This window comes from Bubalus bubalis, chromosome 4 (assembly GCF_019923935.1).
Source record: "Bubalus bubalis isolate 160015118507 breed Murrah chromosome 4, NDDB_SH_1, whole genome shotgun sequence".
NCBI lineage: Eukaryota > Metazoa > Chordata > Mammalia > Artiodactyla > Bovidae > Bubalus > Bubalus bubalis.
In genome coordinates, this window is record NC_059160.1 from 50,186,394 (window position 1) to 50,207,628 (window position 21,235).

General features: G+C 41.7%; 1 protein-coding gene across 4 annotated transcripts in view; it reads right to left on the reverse strand.

The window, feature by feature from the left end:
• The window catches only part of RFX4 (regulatory factor X4), a 171,016-nt gene that overhangs the window by 122,744 nt on the left and 27,037 nt on the right, over positions 1-21,235 (reverse strand). For all 4 annotated transcript variants that reach the window (XM_044941397.2, XM_006069578.4, XM_044941398.2 and 1 more), the window contains exons 2-3: positions 19,370-19,456; positions 1,835-1,895 (exon numbers count right to left, since the gene is read on the reverse strand). In XM_044941397.2, the coding sequence (XP_044797332.2) occupies positions 1,835-1,895; positions 19,370-19,456 (148 nt within the window). The remainder of the gene's footprint in view (positions 1-1,834; positions 1,896-19,369; positions 19,457-21,235) is intronic.

Below are 21,235 nucleotides of genomic sequence, written 5' to 3' on the forward strand. Positions count from 1 at the left end.
TGCAGTCCATAGAGCTGCAAAGAGTTGGACATGACTGAAGCAACTTAACACACATGCATGCAGTCTGATGTAAGAGATTACACTATCGACAGCCTCTCTGTTGCCAGGCAAATGTCAGAAGATCACAGAAAAACAGATGTGAACAAGGTGATTTTCTTCTAGTCCCTTTCAAATTCTTCACTCTGAAATGTACAATGTGTTCAGATGATTAAACCAAGAGTGTCTGCTGATTTCTAGCATTTCTAGAAACTCTCACTCCCGAAGTCTTTTATGTTGATCCTTCACTCGATGTACTGGCATTGTGGGAATTTGTGTGGCCATAATTTGGGCGGAAGGGCATAGGGAGAGATTTGAAGAGAGTAGTAGAGTAGAGTTTTAAATAAAGCAAAAAAGCAGCAAATGCAGCGAGAAAAGGAATGTAGGGACAAATTGAAGGAAACAAGCCAAGAGACTGGAAATGGAGCTCTTGAAAACAACCTTTGCTATCCTTGAAGCAAAACAAGCTGACTATTGAGACTCTTGTCGGAGAAGATTGAGTTGCATTCCTGAATGCTTTCTCCCAACATTGTTTTCCTCTCACCTGTGGGTGGATTCGTCAAAAGAATCTAATATGATTTGCTCATTAAAACCCATCTGCTTCCTTTTCTGATCTGGCCTCTCCATCTTTCCTGATTTTTCTGTTCCCTTTTTCTGAAGCAAAGACTTTGCAGTTAAAGTGATCCAGCCAGGTTCCTGCCTTTGCCACTTCATGGCTGTGTGTGTTTTTGGATAAATGATTTAACTGCCTAAGCTTTCTTTTCCTCATCTGTAAAATGGGCATAACAACACCAACTTGACAGAATTGTAAGAATGAAATGAGACACTTGTACAAAGTGCCTAACATGTAGCCTGGCACACGGTAGATTCATCCCTTGCTCTCTCCTTCCCCTTTATTAATCACTTCCTTCACCTTTGTGGGCTGCACTGCTAGAAGCAGTAATAGCCCTTAACTGACAAAATCCTCTGAGGGGTGAGCGTCAGGTGTTCCTGTAGCCTTGGTGTTCAAAGCCAGAACATAATTTGTAAGTCAAGCTCTTAGAGGGGAATTTACCTGTACGTATCAAACATGAATGCAAACACTTAAACCACATAATTAACTGTTACATCAAGTCCAGGAATTCCAAATAGTAAGGGGAGAGCCACCTAAGTAGATAATTTGTATTCATGTTATTAATATCAAAAAATAACTATAGTATGAAGTGTTAGTTGCTCAGTTATGTCCAGCTCTTTCATAACCCTATGGACTGTAGCCCACCAAGTTCCTCTGCCCATGGGATTTCCCAGGCAAGAATACTGGAGTTGGTTGCCATTTCCTGCTCCAGGGGATCTTCCCAACCCAGGGATCGAACCTGTGTCTCCTGCACTGCAGGCAGATTCTTTACTCTCTGAGTCACCAGGGAAGCCAATTGTAGTATAGTTGCAATTAATTATTAATTTATTGAGGGGTCATTGGTAAGGGAGAACAGACCTATGCCTTTATAATTGGCTGCAACATTATTTATTAAAATAATAGATTCTATTCAAGTCAATAACAGCCATGTGGAATCCAGTCCTTGTCAGTGTTTTGATGTGGGGAAAATAAGTCTACTCCCAAATAAAATAAATATGAAAATTTAAATCTCCAGGCTATATCTAAGTTGAGTATTTTTTACACACCTGCAAATTAAATTGATTGCATATGGGCTATTGGGAGTCAAGTTACTATGACATTCCAACTGATATGCTGTGCTATTGGCAAGAAGACCAGTTATATGCGCTTCTCATCAAGAGAAAACTTGTTCAGAATGGAACTTACCATTGCAGAGTAGCAGGAGTGGAGTGGGGCTTGGATGCTCTGTTATTTTCTTTTTCCTCATCTGTTAAAAGAAAAAGGAGTAAACTTCAGTAGGAAACCAATGGGTGTTTCAGCTCTCCCAAGTTTCAAAAGACTACACTGTCCTCAAATGTTGATGCTTTGAGAGCAACGGCATTTTGGCTTTTTCAACATAAGAGATTTATCACACTTTAACAAGAAAAAAAGGAGAAAGTGACTTTTACAGAAAAATCTTATATCAATTTGTATTTTTATTTGATATAATACATTACAGTATGAAGAGCTATCTCCATCACTGAATAGTATGACTGCACTCCTCCAAATCCTAGAGACATGAATGTTGGTTAACTTAAATCTATCATGGTAATTTTATATCCTCTAACACCCTGGTAGATTGGGTGGGGCATGTGACATGGTGATCTGGACTATCAGATTAAGAAGAAGCCCTGTGGAACTTTTGGGAAAGTAATTTTTTTTCCTAACAAAAAGTAAAAAGGGCCTTGATTTCAAATTTCTGGTCTCCAAAACTGTAGGGGGGGGAGTCTGCTTTTGAAAGAAAGAGGGAGAGAGAGAGAGGGAAAGAGGAAGAAAGGGAGGAATGGAGGAAGGACAAAAGGAAAGAAAAGAAATGAAAGGAGAAAAGAGGGAGAAAGGGGAAGGGAGGAAGGGAGGGAAAGAAACAGAAGAGATACCCTGGTCTGACCTACTTTTGAACATGGCTGTGAGTGGACATGACAACTGGAGTGAGGTAGCAAACTTTCAACTGGGAAAAGAGCAGTCTGGGGACAAATTCAATGCCAAGGAAGTCAGAGAGGAAAAGGGGAAAAATCTGGGGATTCTGAATATCATGCTGTGCCTCTCATTCAGTTCAGTTCAGTTCATTTCAGTCGCTCAGTCATGTCCGACACTTTGCGACCCCATGCCTCTCATTAACCAACCCTAAAAATCCCTGCATCTTTGTTTGGTGAGATAATACAATTTTCTGTGTTAATAAAACCTCTTTTCATTGGTTATTCACTTCCCTGCCTCCAAAACCATCCAAACTGTACAACACTATTATTTCTACACATATCCACATTCATCTCTCTGACTTGAGTATCTTGCTTAAGAAGATCCCACTTAAGAGGGCAAGGATGCCTGATTTCAAACTAAATTACAAAGTTATAGTGATCAAAACAGTAGAACACTGGCATAAAAACAGACACAGATAAATGGAACAGAACAGAGGCTGAAATAAACTCACATGCACAGTCAATAATTTGTGACAAAGGAGCCAAGAACACACAATGGCAAAAGGACAGTCTCTTCAATAAATGATGTTGGGAAAACTGGATAGCAATATGCAAAAGAATTAAACCGGACCACTATCTTACACCATATAAAAAAATTAACTCAAAATCAACTAAAGGCTTGAATGTAAAGTCTAAAACTATAAATGTCCTAGAAGAAAACATAGGCAATAAGCACCTTGACATAGGACTTGGCAATGGTTTTTTTTGGATTTGATACCAAAGGAAAGGCAACAAAAGCAAAAATAGACAAGTGAGATTACATCAAACTAAAAATCTTCTGCACAGCAAAGAGAAACAGCAACAACAAAAAAGGCAGCCTACCTAATGTGAGAAAATATTTACAAATCATATGTCTGACAAGGAGTTAATATTCAGAATATATAAAGAACTCAACAACCCCTAAACAATCTGATTCAAAAATGGGCAGAAGATCTGAATAGATGTTTTTTCCAAGAGATATATACGTGGTCAATAGGTACTTGAAAAGATGCTCAACATCATTAATCATCAGGGAAATGAAAATTAAAACCACAGTGAGAGATCACCTCACATTTTTTAGGATGACTGTTATCAAAAAGACAAGAAATAACAAGTGCTGGTGAGGATGGGGAGAAAAGAGAATCCTCATGCACTGTTGGTAGGACTGTAAATTGGTGCAGCTACTATCGAAAACGGTATGCAGGTTCATCAAAAAATTCAAAATATAACTACCACATGATCTAGCAATTTTGGGTATTTATTTGAAGACAATGAAAACACGAGTAAGAAGAGATATCTGCACCCCACGTCTATTGCAGCACTATTTACAATAGCTAAGATATGGAAACAACCTAAGCGTCCACTCACAGATGAATGGATAAAGAAAATAGTTTACACATATATATACATGAATATTATTCAGCCATAAAAAGAATGAAATCTTGCAATTTGCAACAATAGTGATGGACCTTGAGGGCATTACACTAAGTGAAATAAGTCAGAGAAAGACAAATATTATATGATTTCACTTATATGTGGAACAACAAAAAACTTATAAATAAAGAGAACAGATATAGACTGGTGGTTGCCATGGGTTGTGGTAGGGGATGGGGGAAACTGGTGAAAGGAGTCAAGAGGTATATACTTTCAGTTATAAAATAAATAAGTTGTGGGCATGTCACGTACAGCATGGTGACTATAATTAACAGTACTCTCTGAACATTGCTAAGAGAGTAAATCCTAAAAGTTCTCATCACAAGAAAAATAAATTCTGTAACTATGTATGATGATGGATGTTAACTGGATTACTGGGGTCACCATTTTGTAATATATACAAGTATCGAATTATTATATTATACATCTGGAACTTTATATAGTGTTTTGTATGTCAATCACATCTCAATTTAAAAAAGAAGAAAGCAGAATGGTATCTTAGTCATCTTTGTGTTCCCTCCAGCCAGTGCCTCCCATTGGCACTTAATTAAATAGTTGAGTCTGCCTTCCACAAATGTCTTCAACAATCTTAAAAAAATAGCACAAAAAGGAACATGAACATATGAGTCTCATAAGAACGTAGGTAAATAGATGCAAAGAACAATACTCAACCTCAACTGTTCACAAAGAAATAAAAAGAAAACAATGAGGCACAACTTTATATCTCTGAGAACAACAAAAATTTTAAAAATAATAATCCCTAAAGCTAGGGTGCAAACGGTCAAATTGACAGTGTCACACTTCTCTGAAGGTAGTGGTAACTGGTACAATAGTTTGGTAAGTAATTTTGCAGTGATATTGACAGCTATCTAAAATATTCAGTCACTTGGCCCCACAACTCAACTCCTAAGAATTACACTAAGTAAATAATTGAAAGGAAGGCTATGTTAAAAAACAACAGCAACTGCATTTTTTAAATAAGGAAAAATATATAAACATCCTAAGTATATCTCTGTCCAGCTTGTGCTGACTCGTGATTTACATTTTTGTTTCCCCTAGAATTGGCAGGATTTTTTTCTCTGAAAGTGAAAATTACTCAGTTGTGTCTGATTCTTTGCGGCCCAATGAACTATACAGTCCATGGAATTCTCCAGGCCAGCATACTGGAGTGGGTAGCCTTTCCCTTCTCCAGGGGATCTTCCCAACCCAGGGATTGAACCCAGGTCTCACGCATTGCAGGTGGATTCTTTACCAGCTGAGCCACCAGGGACGCCCAAGAACACTGGAGTGGGTAGCTTTTTTTCTCTGCTTTTTAAAATTTCAGCACATCAGTCAACGTGGGTCACAAAAGATCTATATTCTAAAATCAACTCAAAACCTTACTGGCCATGATTGAGAAAAACCCCTCAACCTCTGGGCTTTATTTTTTATTCATTTGTAAACCTAGTCATTTTAAAGGGCTATTGAAGGGATCCTATTAATTAATTCAACAAAAATTCATTATATATCTAATGTATGCCAACTAGACACTGAGGATAAAGAAATTAAGCTCTTGTCCTAGAGTCTGGTTGGGGAAAGAGACAAACAAACAGTAGCAAGAGAAATCAGGTTCAATAAGAAGTGATAAATGCTGTGATGTGGGTAGGCAGAGAGCATACCGCCAACCCAGATGGCATGAAAAAGCAGGGCCAATCAAGAGAGACTTCCTAGGAGAAACCACAAGTAAGCTGAACCCTGGACCGGGCCAGAGATGGGAACAGATGTCAAGGAAGGTGAGATAAAGTCAAAGGTAGGGTGGAGAAGGTGAGGGGATAAAACCACGGGGATTTGAAAAATCAGGCCACCTTCCGAGAAGCAAGGTGGCTGAGGTCCTGGTCAAGAGGTGAAGGGGTGCAAGGGGGCTGGAGAAGTGCTATGACACCTGGTAATCCCCTTCAAGCTTTAAGACAATCTCTGGTTTCTAAACTGACGGTAATAATAATGCCTATCTTGAAAGGTACTAGGGAAGACTGAGTGAAAGGAACTCAGGGACTTCCCTGGTGGTCCAGTGGTTCAGAATCACCTTGCAATGAGGAGGACCCTGGTTTGATCTGTGGTCTGGGAACTGAGATCCCATGTGCCTTGGGGCAACTGAGCCCGTGCACCACAACTACTGAGTCCATGAGCCCATGTTCTGCCATAAGAGAAGCCACCACAATGAGAATCCACAACCAGAGAGTAGAACTCAGAGCTAAGAGCTGGAAAACATCAGTGCAGGAGCTGCATGGCAAAGGCTGCCCTGGGCTGCCCTGGCTCTGAGGCCTTGGAGCGTCTCTGTTCAGCTGAAATCTACTGCAGGAAGCAGGCAAGGGAGGCTGCCTCTCTGCTCGGGAAAATTTACGGGGGGCAAACACAAGCGCACTAATAGGGACCCTGCACAGCAAACACACAGCAGGGGACAGCACAGCTCCAAAGAGGAAGTGGCATTCGAGCTGACCTTGAAGAGATGATCAGAATTTAAAACACAGCTTTGTTTACTGTTTGCAAAAATAATACATGTTTTTTTTTTTAATTTAGAAAATACATGGAAAATGGAAATCTCTGGAAACCCAAGTGCCTCTCAATAGGACACACTATTGTCAACTCTTCATCCTATCTACTGCCAGTCTTTTTTCGGTGTTCTCTTTTACACCCAAGTGCACACACACAACACACCTAACTTACGGTAAGTGAGGGTCACATAGCACATCCTTGTATGTGCTTGTACACTTGTACACTGTCTCTCTCAGTCACCCTTATAGGGACAGGTCAGATTTTGAGAGGGGGATGCTGAGGGAGGGGGTGCTCCGGGAAGTTGGGGGGAGGGCAAGCAGAATGCAGAAAGGCACGGGGGAGGGGAAAGGCAAGTGGCCCATTGTCTGGAGCCAGAAAATTTCCCCATACCAGGATGATACCCTAGTGCTTCCTGTTCAGGGGATGCATGTAAGCTCAGTTGCACAGTCCTGTCTGACTCTTTGCAACCCCATGGATTGTAGCCCACCAGGCTTCTCTGTCCATGGAATTTTCCAGGCAAGAATACTGAAGTGGGTTGCCATTGCCTATTCCAGAGGATCTTCCTGAAACATGGGTCAAACCCTCATCTCCTGTGTCTCGTGCTGTAGCAGGCGGATTCTTTACCACTGAGCCATCTAGGAAGCCCATTCAGGGGTTACCTATCTCTATTGTATCAGGTTTTTTCCCTGACTAAACTTTGTTAAGGCCCCATTTCCAATACCAACCACTGGTAAGAGAATTGGCTTTGAGGGCAGGCAGACCTGGGTTTGAGTTCCAACTTTGTCCTCAACTCTGTGAGAGCCTAAGCAGTCACTTGACTCATCCAAGTTGGAGGGCCCTCCCCTAAAACTTGAAAATCATAACTGATGTCACAAAGATTGTTTGAGGATTAAATATCACAAACTATGATAAAAAGAAAATACTAGGAACATTTAAAAAGAGGACTGTAAAAATACTGATAGCATTCACCAGCTAAGTACTTAAACCAGGCACTGTACACCGCTTTTCATTTGCTATCTTATTTTGGTCCTCCAAACAGTGTTAAGAAGTTGTTTTATATTCTTTTATAAGTAAGGAAACCAAGCTTTGCATGAGGCTGAAACACTTTGGCCACCTGATGCGAAGAAATGAATCATTTGAAAAGACCCTGATGCTGGGAAAGATTGAAGGAGGGAGGAGAAAGGGACAACAGAGGATGAGATGGCTGGAAGGCATCACCGACTTGACGGACATGAGTTTGAGTAAACTCCGGGAGTTGGTGATGGACAGGGAGCACTGGTGTGCTGCAGTCCATGGGGTCGCAAAGAGTCTGATATGACTGAGCCACTGAACTGACTGAAATACTTGTAGGAAGCCATGCACCCCATGAATGGAGACTGGACTTCCCTCAATGATGGACATGAGGTGGCTACTGAAAGCATTTAGACAAGAACTAGTCTACCTGGAGCCAACAGGGACCCTTGGCTCAGTCATCAAACAGAGGCCTCCAACCTCTGCAGGCACTTTCCCTCCAGACCCCTGGGGACTTCATTCCCAGCATCTTTTCCTCAAAGACTGTGTGGGTCACACTCAGGCATCGCCCTCTTATCTGATGGCTCTCAATCCTAATTCCCCAGAAGTGCTGGAGAATGTACTCATTCATCAAATATTTATTGAGTATGTTCCAGCCCCATGCCAGGGGCTAAAGGGAGAGAAAAAACAGACATGGTCTCGACTCTCCTGAGCTCAAACTGTCAGCCAATAAAACGTAAGTCTTGGGCAAGAGCTGAGAAGGCAGACCCAAGAAGCTATGGCAGCACCAAGTAGGGGTATAAGCCCAGGCTTGGGATCCGAAGGAGCAGCAGGAGCCAGCTAGGCAAAGAGGACAGGAGAGCACATTTTAGAAAAATGAACATAGCCGTGGTTGATAGAGACTTTTGGAATTAGCCTTGCCAAGTAGCTCTTCATTTTAACAGGCAGAAATGCTTCAAACCAAATAAGATGCACCCTGTAAGGCAGAATTCCAAGCCGACAAGGTTCCTGGAGCCATTCATGGCCCACGCTGGGCCATCCACCCTCCAGGCCCACATCGCTTGTCCTACCAAAGCCAGAGAGCAACATCGGCTTAAAATTCCTCCCACTGAGATGCTGCCCAGTGCTTGGTCTTCTCTCTGCCCCTCCATTCTGCTCCCACTTTGCAGTTTTAATTCCTAATATCCCCGTCCTGGGAATCCTGGTCCATTTCCCAGTGGTGAGCACCTCTACTCCCCTTCCTGGATCTATGTCCTAATATTAACTTGGCAGTCAAATTCCCAGGCTCAGATCCTGGCTCTGTCACTTGCTGGCTGTGTGACCTCAAACAAACTTTTGGTGCCTTAGTTTCCTTATTTGTAAAATAGGGGTAATAACAATTCTAAGCACTAATTGTGAGAGTTAACTAAACCACTCCTGGCACAAGGTATGCACTAAGTGGTCCCTGGTACAGTTATAGTTGTTACTCCTCCAGAGAAGTTGTGCACCCGCCCTGCCCTGTCCTGCCCACAGGCCTGGGTTTAGCAAGTCCTGCACCTGGGACAGTTATCCACTCTGTCCCCTGGGCTCCATAGCACCCTGGCTGGTCCCTAGTAAAGCTCTTGTCACGGGGTGCGATCACTACATGCTGATCAGTGCATCTGCCTTGGGGGTTTGTAAGCTCTGCAGGCACAGACCACAATCACCATGGTATCTCCAATACCCATACATGGAAGGTATTTGTGGAATGAATAAATGGCTAAGATAATACCACAATCAAAAGCTGAGTCTACCCATCTGATTGCAGTAAGCATATAAAGTAACAGTACTGCTTCCCTGGTGGCCCATAGTAAAGATTCTGTGTGCAATGTGGGAGACATGGGTTCGATCCTTGGGTCATGAAGATCCCCTGGATAAATAGCTATGCAGTATTCTTTACTGGAGAATTCCAGGGGCAGGGGAACTGGCAGGCTACAGTCCATGGAGTCACAGAGTTGGACACAACTGAGAAAATAACACTTTCACTTTCATCAGGGAATGTTCACTGGGGTCTTATAACATGCCAGGTACTGGGCAAAGCTCTTCACATTACTGCATTTAATTTTCATAGCTTCCTGAGACAGTGAATAATTTAATGAATGTGAAACATCAAATACTTGATACATTCTTAGTGCTTAGTCAATGTTAGGTTTAATTATGACTATTATCCCCTTTTACAGAGGAAGAAACTGAGGCTCAGAGAGGTGAAGTGCTTTACCTTAAGTCATACAGTTTAACAGTGGAGCCAGGAGAGGGACCCAGGCTAAGGGACACCCCAACCTCCCTGAACCCCAACACTTATGAGCCTCATTCTCCCTTCAAACCTGTAGAACTGAACTAAAGACTTTTAGGGAACATATTACCTACCTAATCATTTGTCTTCTGCCTCTATGCTGGCTGAATTTACAATATTTGGGAACTCTATTTTAGAATATTTCTTGCCTAGAGCTGGTGTGGCAGCGTTTAATATGGATGGAGAACGTTTCTAAATTAATTACTTCTTTTCAAATCCCAGGAAAGGTTCAAATTTATGTAAGCCTCAAGTTTCACTTCAAAGTTCTAATTCTATTTCCTTTCATTATACTAATCAGGCTGCACCTGGCCAGACCTCACCTGTTGGGAACAAATGGGGCTGCCAAACATTTCGTTCCCCCTTATCTACTTCCCTTCCAGCCCCTCCAAAGAGCACCAGCTGATGATCAGGGTGCCTGGACCAGGCCTTTGGCAATGCGCATCAGCCCCTGGCAGCAAACCCTTCTCCCCGTGGGAATGGGGCTAAGTCCCAAACAAGACTGTGATGTTGGCAGCACCGCTCAGAGGCGCCCACACCTGCTTCCTTTCACCTCCTCTGGGTAAATTCCTTCATAATCTTGGAGCAGGAAAGAGCCTTTCTAATGTTGATACAAAGCCCAAAGTCATATGAGGAAATTTTGAGAAATTTTACCACATGAGAAAAATCTAAAGTCTCTAAGTGGGGAAAAAACCCCCACCCTGTAAGTACTCTCTTGGGAAACTTGCAATCATACCACAGACAACAGTCTCACCTCCCTCCTCTTTTATTAAAAAGAGCTCCAATAAAACCAAAAGGAGGGCTTCCCTGGTGGCTCAGTGTTGAAGAATCTGCCCGCCAATGCAGGAGACACAGGTTCGATCCCTGACGGGGGAAAATCCCACATACCATGGAACAGCTAACCCCGTGGGCCACAATTCTCGAGCCTGTCCTGTAGAGCCTGGGAGCCGCAACTAATGAAGTCTGTAAGTTCTAGAGCCTGTGCTCTGCAACAAGAGAAGCCACCACAGTGAGAAGCCTGAGCACTGCAACTAGGGAGCGGCCCCTGCTCACCACAACTAGAGAAAAAGCCCGTGCAGTAATGCAGACCCAGCACAGCCAAAATTAAATAGATAGATATTTAAAAAACAAAAAGAAAAAGACCAGGATACATGAGTGGTGGAAAATGCAAATGTTCCTGAAATGTGAAAAGATAATCGATTTCAATGAAAATGAACAGCACACTAAAATGCCATTTCTCACTTATCAGATTGGCAAAAATCCAAACCACAGTCACAAAACTCTGCTGTGAAGCTGTGGGAAACAGATGACTCCTATCTTGCAGGGAGAATGCAAAATGATGACCTCCCCCAATGTGGAAAGACATTTAACAGAATCACTGAAATCCTACATGTCCTTTATCCAGCAGTCCCACATCTGTGAACAGATACTGCTACTACTCCTGGACACATGGGAAATGACCAGGCACAAGGTTGGTCACTGCAACTTGGCTATAACAGCAAAAGTGTTGGAAACAGCACAGTGCTCTTCTAGTTAGCTAGATGACATCACAGTGGAATACTACACAGCTGTGAAAAAGAAGACTAAAAAAAAGAAAAGAATGAGAATGCTCTCTCCATTCTTACACTCTGCTGCTGCTGCTAAGTCACTTCAGTCATGTCCAACTCTGTGCGACCCCATAGACGGAAGCCCACCAGGCTCCCCCGTCCCTGGGATTCTCCAGGCAAGAACACTGGAGTGGGTTGCCATTGCCTTCTCCAATGTGTGAAAGTGAAGTCGCTCAGTCATGTCCAACTCTTAGCGACCCCATGGACTGCGCCCATCAGGCTCCTCCGTCCATGGGATCTTACACTCTAGGACTTATAATAAAAGCTAGTCACAGCAAAGTGTATATAAGGTGCTATTTTTTGTGTGTAAGAAAGTGGCAATAAAAGAGAAAATGGCAAAAAAGAACGTATATATGAATGTTTGTTTGCATAAAGAAATCAAATGCTGGAAGAATATACAATAAACATTGGAAATGCTTGAAGAATGCATAATAAACAAATATGCTTCCCATTAGGAAGCTTAGAAGGGAAGACCAGGGAGGGACCTAAAGATCCTATTGGGGAGGGAATATCAGAAGGAAGAACCTCTTCAAATGGTTAAAATGGTCCTGGAGTGCCAAAAGCTGAAAGTAAATTATAGATATGGATTGTAATCTAGCATGGCTGTACAGTATTTTGCTTTGCTAAAAACAATTACTTAATAAGCACTCACCCCACTCCAGTACTCTTGCCTAGAAAATCCCATGGATGGAGGAGCCTGGTGGGCTGCAGTCCATGGGGTCGCTAGAAGTCGGACACAACTGAGCGACTTCACTTTCACTTTTCACTTTCATGCATTGGAGAGGGAAATTGCAACCCACTCCAGTGTTATTGCCTGGAGAATCCCAGGGATGGGGGAGCCTGGTGGGCTTCCGTCTATGGGGTCGCACAGAGTCAGACATGACTGAAGCGACTTAGCAGCAATAAGCACTCAGTAAGCACTTATGATGCCCCAGGCCTTCTATATTAAGTGAGGCCCAGTCCATCAGACATGCTCCTTTCCCCTCAGGGACTGACAGCTGTGGAGGGAGTAAGTGGAGGTGCAGAAGGGCTTGGCAGTGGGCTTCATACACAAAGGAGGAACTACCTAATTCTCCACAAGGAGAGGACAGATAGACACTCAGGGGGCAGAAACAACAATCTGTAGGGACACTTGCCTGGCAGCCCAGTGGTTAAGACTCCGAGCTTCCAATGCAAGTTTCAATCCCTGGTTGGGGAACTAAGATTCCACATGCCATGTGGAACGTTCAAGAAAATATTTAAAAAAACAAACAAACAAACAAAAAAAGGGCAGCCCATGATGGGTATGGAGGCTGAGGAAGGGCAAGAGTTGGAGGTTGTCTTAAATCATAACCTAAGCACTGGGCCTCCTACGCCTGCCTGCAGGGCTGCACCTAGGTTCCCAGCTGGGACTAACCCTGCAGGGTTCATCCCACATGGGCAATCCAGTCTTTAAAAGCCATCCTAGATGGACTCTCTGTGGCATGCCTTGCACCCCAGACCTCTGGCTCTAAGCCCCTGTCCTTGCTCTAGGAGCTGTCCCAGAGCCTTTCTGCTGTTGGCGGGGCTGGGGGCTTTTGCCTACAACTCCATGGGAATGTGGACCAGTTTAACCACATTTCTCTGGAACTCTCTCTTATGGAGTTAGAAAATACCAAACTGGATGATAACTGGACATGCCAAGTCGGGGGAGAGAAAAGTAAATTACACCTCTCTAGCCCTGGAATTCGATGGAATTTTAATGTTAATGATGAGTCGCATTAAACGGTGACCCACTGTGACCCCAGTTCTATGCCACCGTGCTGTTGAATTCCAACTCTTCCTGTCCCTGTGCTTTAAATATCCCCCTTCACCACTGGTCTGTCAGTAACGCCAGGATAATGAGCTGGTGAAGGGTTAGGAAGGGTAAGGGAAGCGGATGTTGCACGGGGTAGGTGGGAGGGAGCTGCCGAAGGGTCTGACAGTTGTTAGGAGTTGTCAAAGAGCAGAGGGAACAGGACTTTGTATGGACTGTCACTCATACACACTCACACACACACTCACACACACTCACACACACGCACATTCACACACTCTCACACACACACAGTCTGATAACTCTTGGAGATACAGGGAAAACTCTAGACATCTGCCCAGGATCTGAGATAGAGGCTGAAGTCATTTGGTTTAGCTCTAAGGAAACGGCGACCTGAGGCCTAGAAGACGGGCCCATCAGGGTTACAGGGCTGTGCAGTCACTTGTTCTGTTTCCCACGGAGGGAAACAGGAATCCCAAGAAATCCCACTGGGTTCCTGCTCTTCAGACCCATCCCATCACCCCAGTCTGTCCAGTTCCCTCCGTCCCACTGATATCACCCTGGGCTTCAGCCTCGTCCCCTTACCTGGGCCAGGTGGGAGCCTCTGAAGTGTCTTCCTCGCTCCAATTCACCTGCAGAGAACCAGACTCACCTTCTGAAAACTGGGGTCTGACACACCTCCACTCAGCCCCTGCAGTGGCACCGTAACTATGCAGCTCCAAACCCTTCGTCGGAATCCAAGTCCCTCACCAACTTGGTCCAAACTCTCCTCCCCAGTCCTGGTTCCCATGACCCTTCCATCTCTCTGCTCAAGACAGTGTGGAACACTCTTCAAGTTCAAAACCTGCCTTGTGGGTTTTTGCCTCCCAGTCCTTTACTTAAAGGAACCACATGGATCCTAGGAGACCCAACGCAAATGCCGCCTCCTTCAAGATGCCTTCCCTAGTCATTTTCCAACTGTGTGCCTGATCCCAAACTTTAGCATGCATTCTAATCACCTGGGGGGTTGTTAAAATGCAGAGTGTGCCTCAGTCAGTCTGGAGCAGGCCTGAGATTCTGCATTTCTAACAAGCTTACAGTGAGGTCATACTGGAATCCAGAAACATACCTGGTATGACAAGGTAGAACACGTTGCACAATTCAAGTGGAATTTATCACATACAACCTTGCCTTACTAATATGCAAACATGCGCCTTAGCTTCCCTTCTGGAATGAAAATTCTTTGAGAGCAGGGGCCTACAGAAGAGACAGTTTTTTTTAAGAGGTAAGAAATGTTTTAAATATTTATTTATTTATTTGGCTGTACCAGATCTTAGTTGCAGCAGGCAGGATCTAGTTCCCAGACCAGGGATTGAACCTGGGGTAGAACATCACAGACAAACTGCTGTAAACTAAAGACAAAGAGAAATATCTTTTTGTCTGAGACAAAAAGACACACCTCATTCAAATGAGTAAAAGTAAGTCTGATGACTAACTTTTAGAAACCAGAGAACCATGCAATGAAAACTTTAAAGGGTTGAAAGGGAAATAAAAATCTTACCAAACTAGAATTCTATATTCAGCAAAAATATCTTTCAAAAATAAAGGTGAAATAACAATGGTTTTCCTGATCTACACTACTCTATATGGCCCTACCAAAAATAGTAAAGGAATTTCTTTGGGTTAAAGAAGTAATGATTCCTGAGCTTCCCTGGTGTCCAGTGGTTAAGACTCTGTGCTCTCAGTGCAGAGGTCATGGGTTCGATCCCTGGTCAGGGAACTAGGATCCTGCAAAGATTCCACATGCCGCACATTGCAGCCTAAATAAATAAATAAAGTTATGAAGGAAACTAAAAAAGTTATCCAAGATGGAAACATGGACTTGCTGACAAGGATGAAGAGCCCTGGAAAGGGTCAATGTGTGAATAAACATCAATAAATATTGACTAATATGTAAGACAATGATAAAAATGTCTTACAGGGCTTATAACATAGGTAGATGTAAAACACACTAAAGCAATGGCACAGATGATGGAAAAGTGTTAAATTAGGTCAGGCTGTGAGAGCGTTCATGCCCTGTATTTGAAGTGGGGGAAGGATTCATGTGAGGCAGACATGAAAGGAAGGGTGCGGAATGCAATCCCTGAGTGAAACACTCTACAAGAACATCTAGTTGGAGAGTTAGCAGAGAAAAACACTTTAAAGTATTTACCTGTGTTAATCCCTCCCCCAAAAAAAGGAACAAGGGAGGAATAAAGAAATAAAGTCAGATGGGAGAAATAAAAACTAGATAGCAAGTTTGCTGATTTAAGCTCAACAATGTAAGTAACTATATTACATTTAAATGATCTGAATATTCCACTTAAAGATAATCTGACTGGTTTTTTAAAACTATATAAAAATCCTAATATTGAATTCAGAAAGGTTGAAAATAAAAAGACAAAGATATACCACAACAATCCCAATAAAAAAAAGAAAGCTGGTATAGTTATAGTAACATCAAATAAAATAGACATGTAGGCAATAAGTATTACTAGACATAAGGAGATGCTGCTGTTTAGTCACTAAGTCATGTGTGACTCTTTTTCAACCCCATGGACTGTAGCCCACCCCAGGCTCCTCTGTCCATGGGAGTCTCCAGGCAAGAATATTGGAGTGGATTGCTGTTTCCTTCTCCAGAGGATTTTTCTGACCAGGAATTGAACCCAAGTCTCCTGTGTCTCCTGCATTGGCAGGAGGATTCTTTACCATTGAGCCACCTGGGAAACCCAGTATAAGGAGGGACATCATTTCAACAAGAGGATTCAACAATCCTAAATTTCTAAGAAATGAATACTTTAAAATATGTAAAGCAGGAATTAACAAAACTGAAAAGATAGGTAATCACACTGTAATACCTCTCTCAGTACCTTAGAGACAACATCAAAATCTATAGGGATATGGAACATCTGAAAAACATGATTAACAACCTGATCTAATTGATACCTGTAGGATATTCCATCCAAATATGGCAGAATACTCATTCCTTACAAGCATACGTGAGCATTTGCCAAATTGAACATATGTTTGGACAAAAATCAAGTCTTACTAATTTTAAACATTGAAGTCATACAGAATATGTTCTGTGACCATGGTGGAATTATAACAGCAAACATATAAAGTTGCCTAGTAGAAAGGCAACTAGGAAATCCCCAAGTTTTTAGACATTAAGCAATAGATTTCTAAATAAATCATGGGTAAAAGAACAAATCACAATAGGAATTAAAAAATAAGTTTGACTGTATAATAATGCACGTATGACACCAGAAAAATTATGTGATGCAGTTAAGTAGTACTTGGAGGAATTTTTATAACTTTAAATGCCTACCTTAGAAAAAATTGAAAATCAATGATCTAAGTGTCTGTCTCACAATAGAAAAAGGCAAAAAATTGAACTCAAAGAAAGTGCAAGGGAGGAAAACCTAGAGGTAAGAGCAGAAGTACATGAAATTTTAAAAAGATGTAAACTGAGAAAAGAAAAAGTGAAAAGTTACCAAAAATTAACTCAAAATGAATTAAAAACCTATACATAAGAGCTAAAACTATAAAACTTTCAGAAGAAAACAAAGGAAAACCATCATGACATTGGATTTGGCAGTGATTTCTTGAATATGGACACCAAAGCACAGATAAAAGAAAAAATAGATGTCCAAGTGGAAGGGGACATGGGTAAACCTATGGCTGATTCATATTGATGTTTGATAGAAACCAATGCAATACTGTAAAGCGATTATCCTTCAATTAAAAATAAACTTAAGAAAAAGAAAAATTAGATAAATCAGACTACGTTAAAATTGAAAACTGTGCATCAAAGTGCATAATCAACAGAGTAAAATGCAACCCACAGAACAGGAGAAAAATATTTGCAACACAAATATCTGATAGTGGGTTAATATACAAAATATGTAAAGAACTAGCAGTTGGGAGACTTCAATAGACATTTCTACAAAGAATAAGACAAATAATCAATAAGCACATGAAAGAAATGTTCAATATCACTCATCATTAGGGAAGTTCCTACAATTCAACAACCACAGAAATAAACTATCTGATTTTTAAAAAATGATCAAAAGGACTTCCTTGGTGATTCAGTGGTTAAGAATCTGCCTGCCAACACAGGGTACACAGGTTTGATCCTTGGTTCAGGAAGATTCCATATGCCCCGGGGGAACTAAGTCCATAGGTCACAGCTACTGAAGCCCATGTGCACCCTGGAGTCCATATGCTCTTCAACAAGAGAAGCCACCCCAACAAGAAGCCTGTCCACCACAGCTAGAGAATAGCCCCCGCTTGCCACAGCTAGAGAAAGCCTGCATGCAGCAGCAAAGACCCAGCACAGCCAAAAATAAATAAATAAAATTTTCAAAGTTCACAAGCTTTATGTTTCAAAAATGGCTGAAAGACTTGAATAGGCAATTACTCCAAAGTATACATAATACAAACAGTCACTTAGTACATGAAAAGATGCTCAACATCACTAATCATTAGGAAACTATAAATCAAAACCACAATGAGATATTGCCTTATACATTAGAATGACTATTACCAAAAAAAAAAAAAAATACCCAGAAAATAACAAACATTAGCAAGAATATTGAGAAATTGGAACTCTAGCACATTGCTGGTGAGAATGTGCACTCACCATGGAAATACAGCAATGCCTCAAAATAGTAAATATGGAATTACCATATGATCCAGCAATTTCACTTCTGGTTATATATCCAAAAGGAGTGAAAGCAGAACTCAACCAGTTATTTGTTCACCTGTGTGTATAGCAGCATTATTCACACTAGCCAAAAAATAGAAATAGCCCAAATGTCCATCAATGGATAAACAAAATGTGGTGTATATACATACAGTGGAGTGTCATTCAGCCTTAAAAAGGAAGCAAATTGTGATACATGCTACAACATGGATGAATATTATGCAAAGTGAAATAAGTCAGTCACAAAAGGACAAATACTATGTGATTCCATTTATATGAGATTCTTACAGTTAGTCAAATTCATAAAGAATAGCAGAAAGTAGAGTAGTAATTGCTAGGGACTAGGGGGAAAGGGGGATGGAGAGCTATTGTATAATGGGTACAGAATTTTAGTTTGGGGAGATGAAAAAAGTTCTGGAGATGGATCGTGGTGATGGTTGCACAACGAGGTGGAAGTACTTACAGCCACTGAATTATATACTTAACATGGTTAAAATGATAAATTCTACATCAGGCATATTCTACCACATTAAAATAAACATTAAAAAAATGTTCAGAGATGCTTAAACAGTCGAAAACTTGGAGCAGTTTAAATATCCGTCAACATATAAATCGATGCATGCACTGTGATAGAAGCATACAGGGGAGTACTATGCAGAAATGAAAAAGAAAACCTACCGTGACGTACAACAGTATGGCTAAATCTTCCCTGAAGAGTCCCTGAACCTCTGAGAAAACTGAACTAAGGAGATGCACTTTACCAACTAAAAAAGACATTCTGTCCCTGTTGGAAATGACTTTATAATAAGCTGCCCCCTTTTTATAGTGCTTTAGGGACAAATACAAGTCCCAAGTCGTCTTCTGCTCTTAATATAAGGTACCCAGGAGCCCTAGCCTGACATTAACGAACACAGCAATTTATATCTTTCCATCAATTCCAATTCTCTAGTTCAAGATGCAGGAAAAATCGTTACTTTCCAACACCAAAGACATTTGTGACTTTAAAACAACAGTCCCATGACACACTCCTTTAAATCCGTATCTACGGAGAATGGCCTTTCCCATTCAAAGTCCACATTTTCCCACTGGAGCATCACTGAGATGGAATCTTTAGGGACTCAGACAATAAGAATGTGTAAACGGCAAGTTTTTGCTGTGGCCTCAGTTTCCACATCCATCTGAATGCATTGAACTCCCTCCTGGAGGATATTATAAGGAAGGCTTGGGTATTTCATAAATGGCTGGAGAGCCTCTTGTTTCGGGTAACATGACCTAGTCTAGCATTCCCACGCACCATTCCTCATCAGAACACAGCCCATAGCCAGGACATCATGGAAGATTGAGTTTTAAGCACTTACTTTCATCATTAGAAACATTCCCCAGAGATGTGTGGTTGGAATAACGCTTGTTTTCACTTTCGTTGAGACATCTTTCAATCCAGCTCTCTAAAAATGAAAAATAAAGAAAATCACACTGTTGGTGTTTGCAAAGAGACAGGAACATCATCAATGCCCTAGATTTAAATGCCCATCAACTTTCATCTGAGATCTGCCCAGACTGGAGTTGGATTTAACATGAAGCCCAGTATGCACCATTGCTGATAAGATTTTGCTGAGTAGCTTGGAGGCAAAATGGTAATTCAAAGCCCCACTTGAGTATTTCTTGGCCAAATTCAACTAATTTTGGAGTATTAGTACCAACTGAGTGTTCACAGAGAATTATCTTTCTTCAAAATGAAGATATTAATATATTCCTGAGAACTAGTTTGTAAAACAAAATTTGGTCAGCTGAATCACTGATGGTTTGGAGACTTGTGAATTAGAAGCAGAACCCTTAGTTCAAAAGAAAACAAAAAGAAAAGCAGATACAACCCTGAAGGTTCTGGTTGAAGAGGAAGGCAGGGAAGCTTGCAGCTTCCTCCACCCCTACTCCGTCAGTGACCCCTGAAGGGGCTCTTCCAGGCCCAGACTGAAAGTCCCCACAAGAGGAGGCTTCAGAAGGTCTGGAATAGTTACCTATTATTTTGTTTATTTAAATTTACTTAGCTGACTCCGTGGGCCTTAGCTGTGGCATACAGCATCTTCAGCCTTTCTTGCAGCATGTGAACTCTTAATTGTGTCATGTGGGATCTAGTTTGCTGACCAGGGATGGAACCCGGGTCCCCTGCATTGGGAGCACGGCATCTTAGCCTTGGACCACCAGGGAAGTCCCTCCATTAGTTTTAAAACCCAAAGACCATAGGAATTTTTTTTTAAAAATCCAATTCCAAACAATACAAATGTACTTTCCATGAAGTAGCATAATGCTTTTTCTATGATCTAGAGAATCCACTATCGGTTCATTCATTCATTCAACAGCATCAGCTAAGGACATCAGTTCTGCTACAATGTTTGTTTTGAAACCACAAATGTGTGCAATGCAAGTGATACATTAGGGAACCATTTGTGCCTAGCACAATTTTCTGTTTGCTTATGCTTGATTTGTTTCTTAGAAAACATTAAGTGAATGCAGATACTGCACATAGCTGAACTGAGCCCTGTTCAGTTCAGTTCAGTCGCTCAGTCGTGTCCGACTCTTTGCGACCCCATGAATCGCAGCACACCAGGCCTCCCTGTCCATCACCTGAGCCCTTTAGGATTATGCAAAAGACACACGTGCTCACACCTCAAACATCTACCAGCTACTCAAGTTTACGGCATGAGTTATGAGCCACAGATAGACCACATTCCACCACATTTCACAATAACACACAAGCTGTGGCCCTACCAAAGTCCACTTCCAAAAGTAAATTTCAAGTCTTTTTCAAGGTCAAGTGCCATACTTATTGTATTTATATGCCTCTTAACCATTTAACATGTGTAAAACTGTGCTATCCTTTTTATTAGGGTCCTATCTTTTTGGCTATGCGTCACTGACAAAGTTTTTAAGCGTTGTGCCCCTAGTTTATTATTCCAGTGAATGCTGTGCTTTTTGTTGTGCAGTTTTGTAGAATGGTGATAACTCGGGGGGATGCATATTAGTGTTAGAGCAGAACTGATTACACCTATGAATGCGTGCTTTTGAACAGTGCTGTCTCCTGCTGCCTTCTTTATAATATGGGAGCTGGCATTTACTGAACCCCTATTTTAATATTAACATACTTCATTGAATTCTGACCACAACTCTCTGAAGTAAGGATTTTCATCTCCAGTTTCCCTAGAGAGCAACTGAAGCTTAATCGAGTA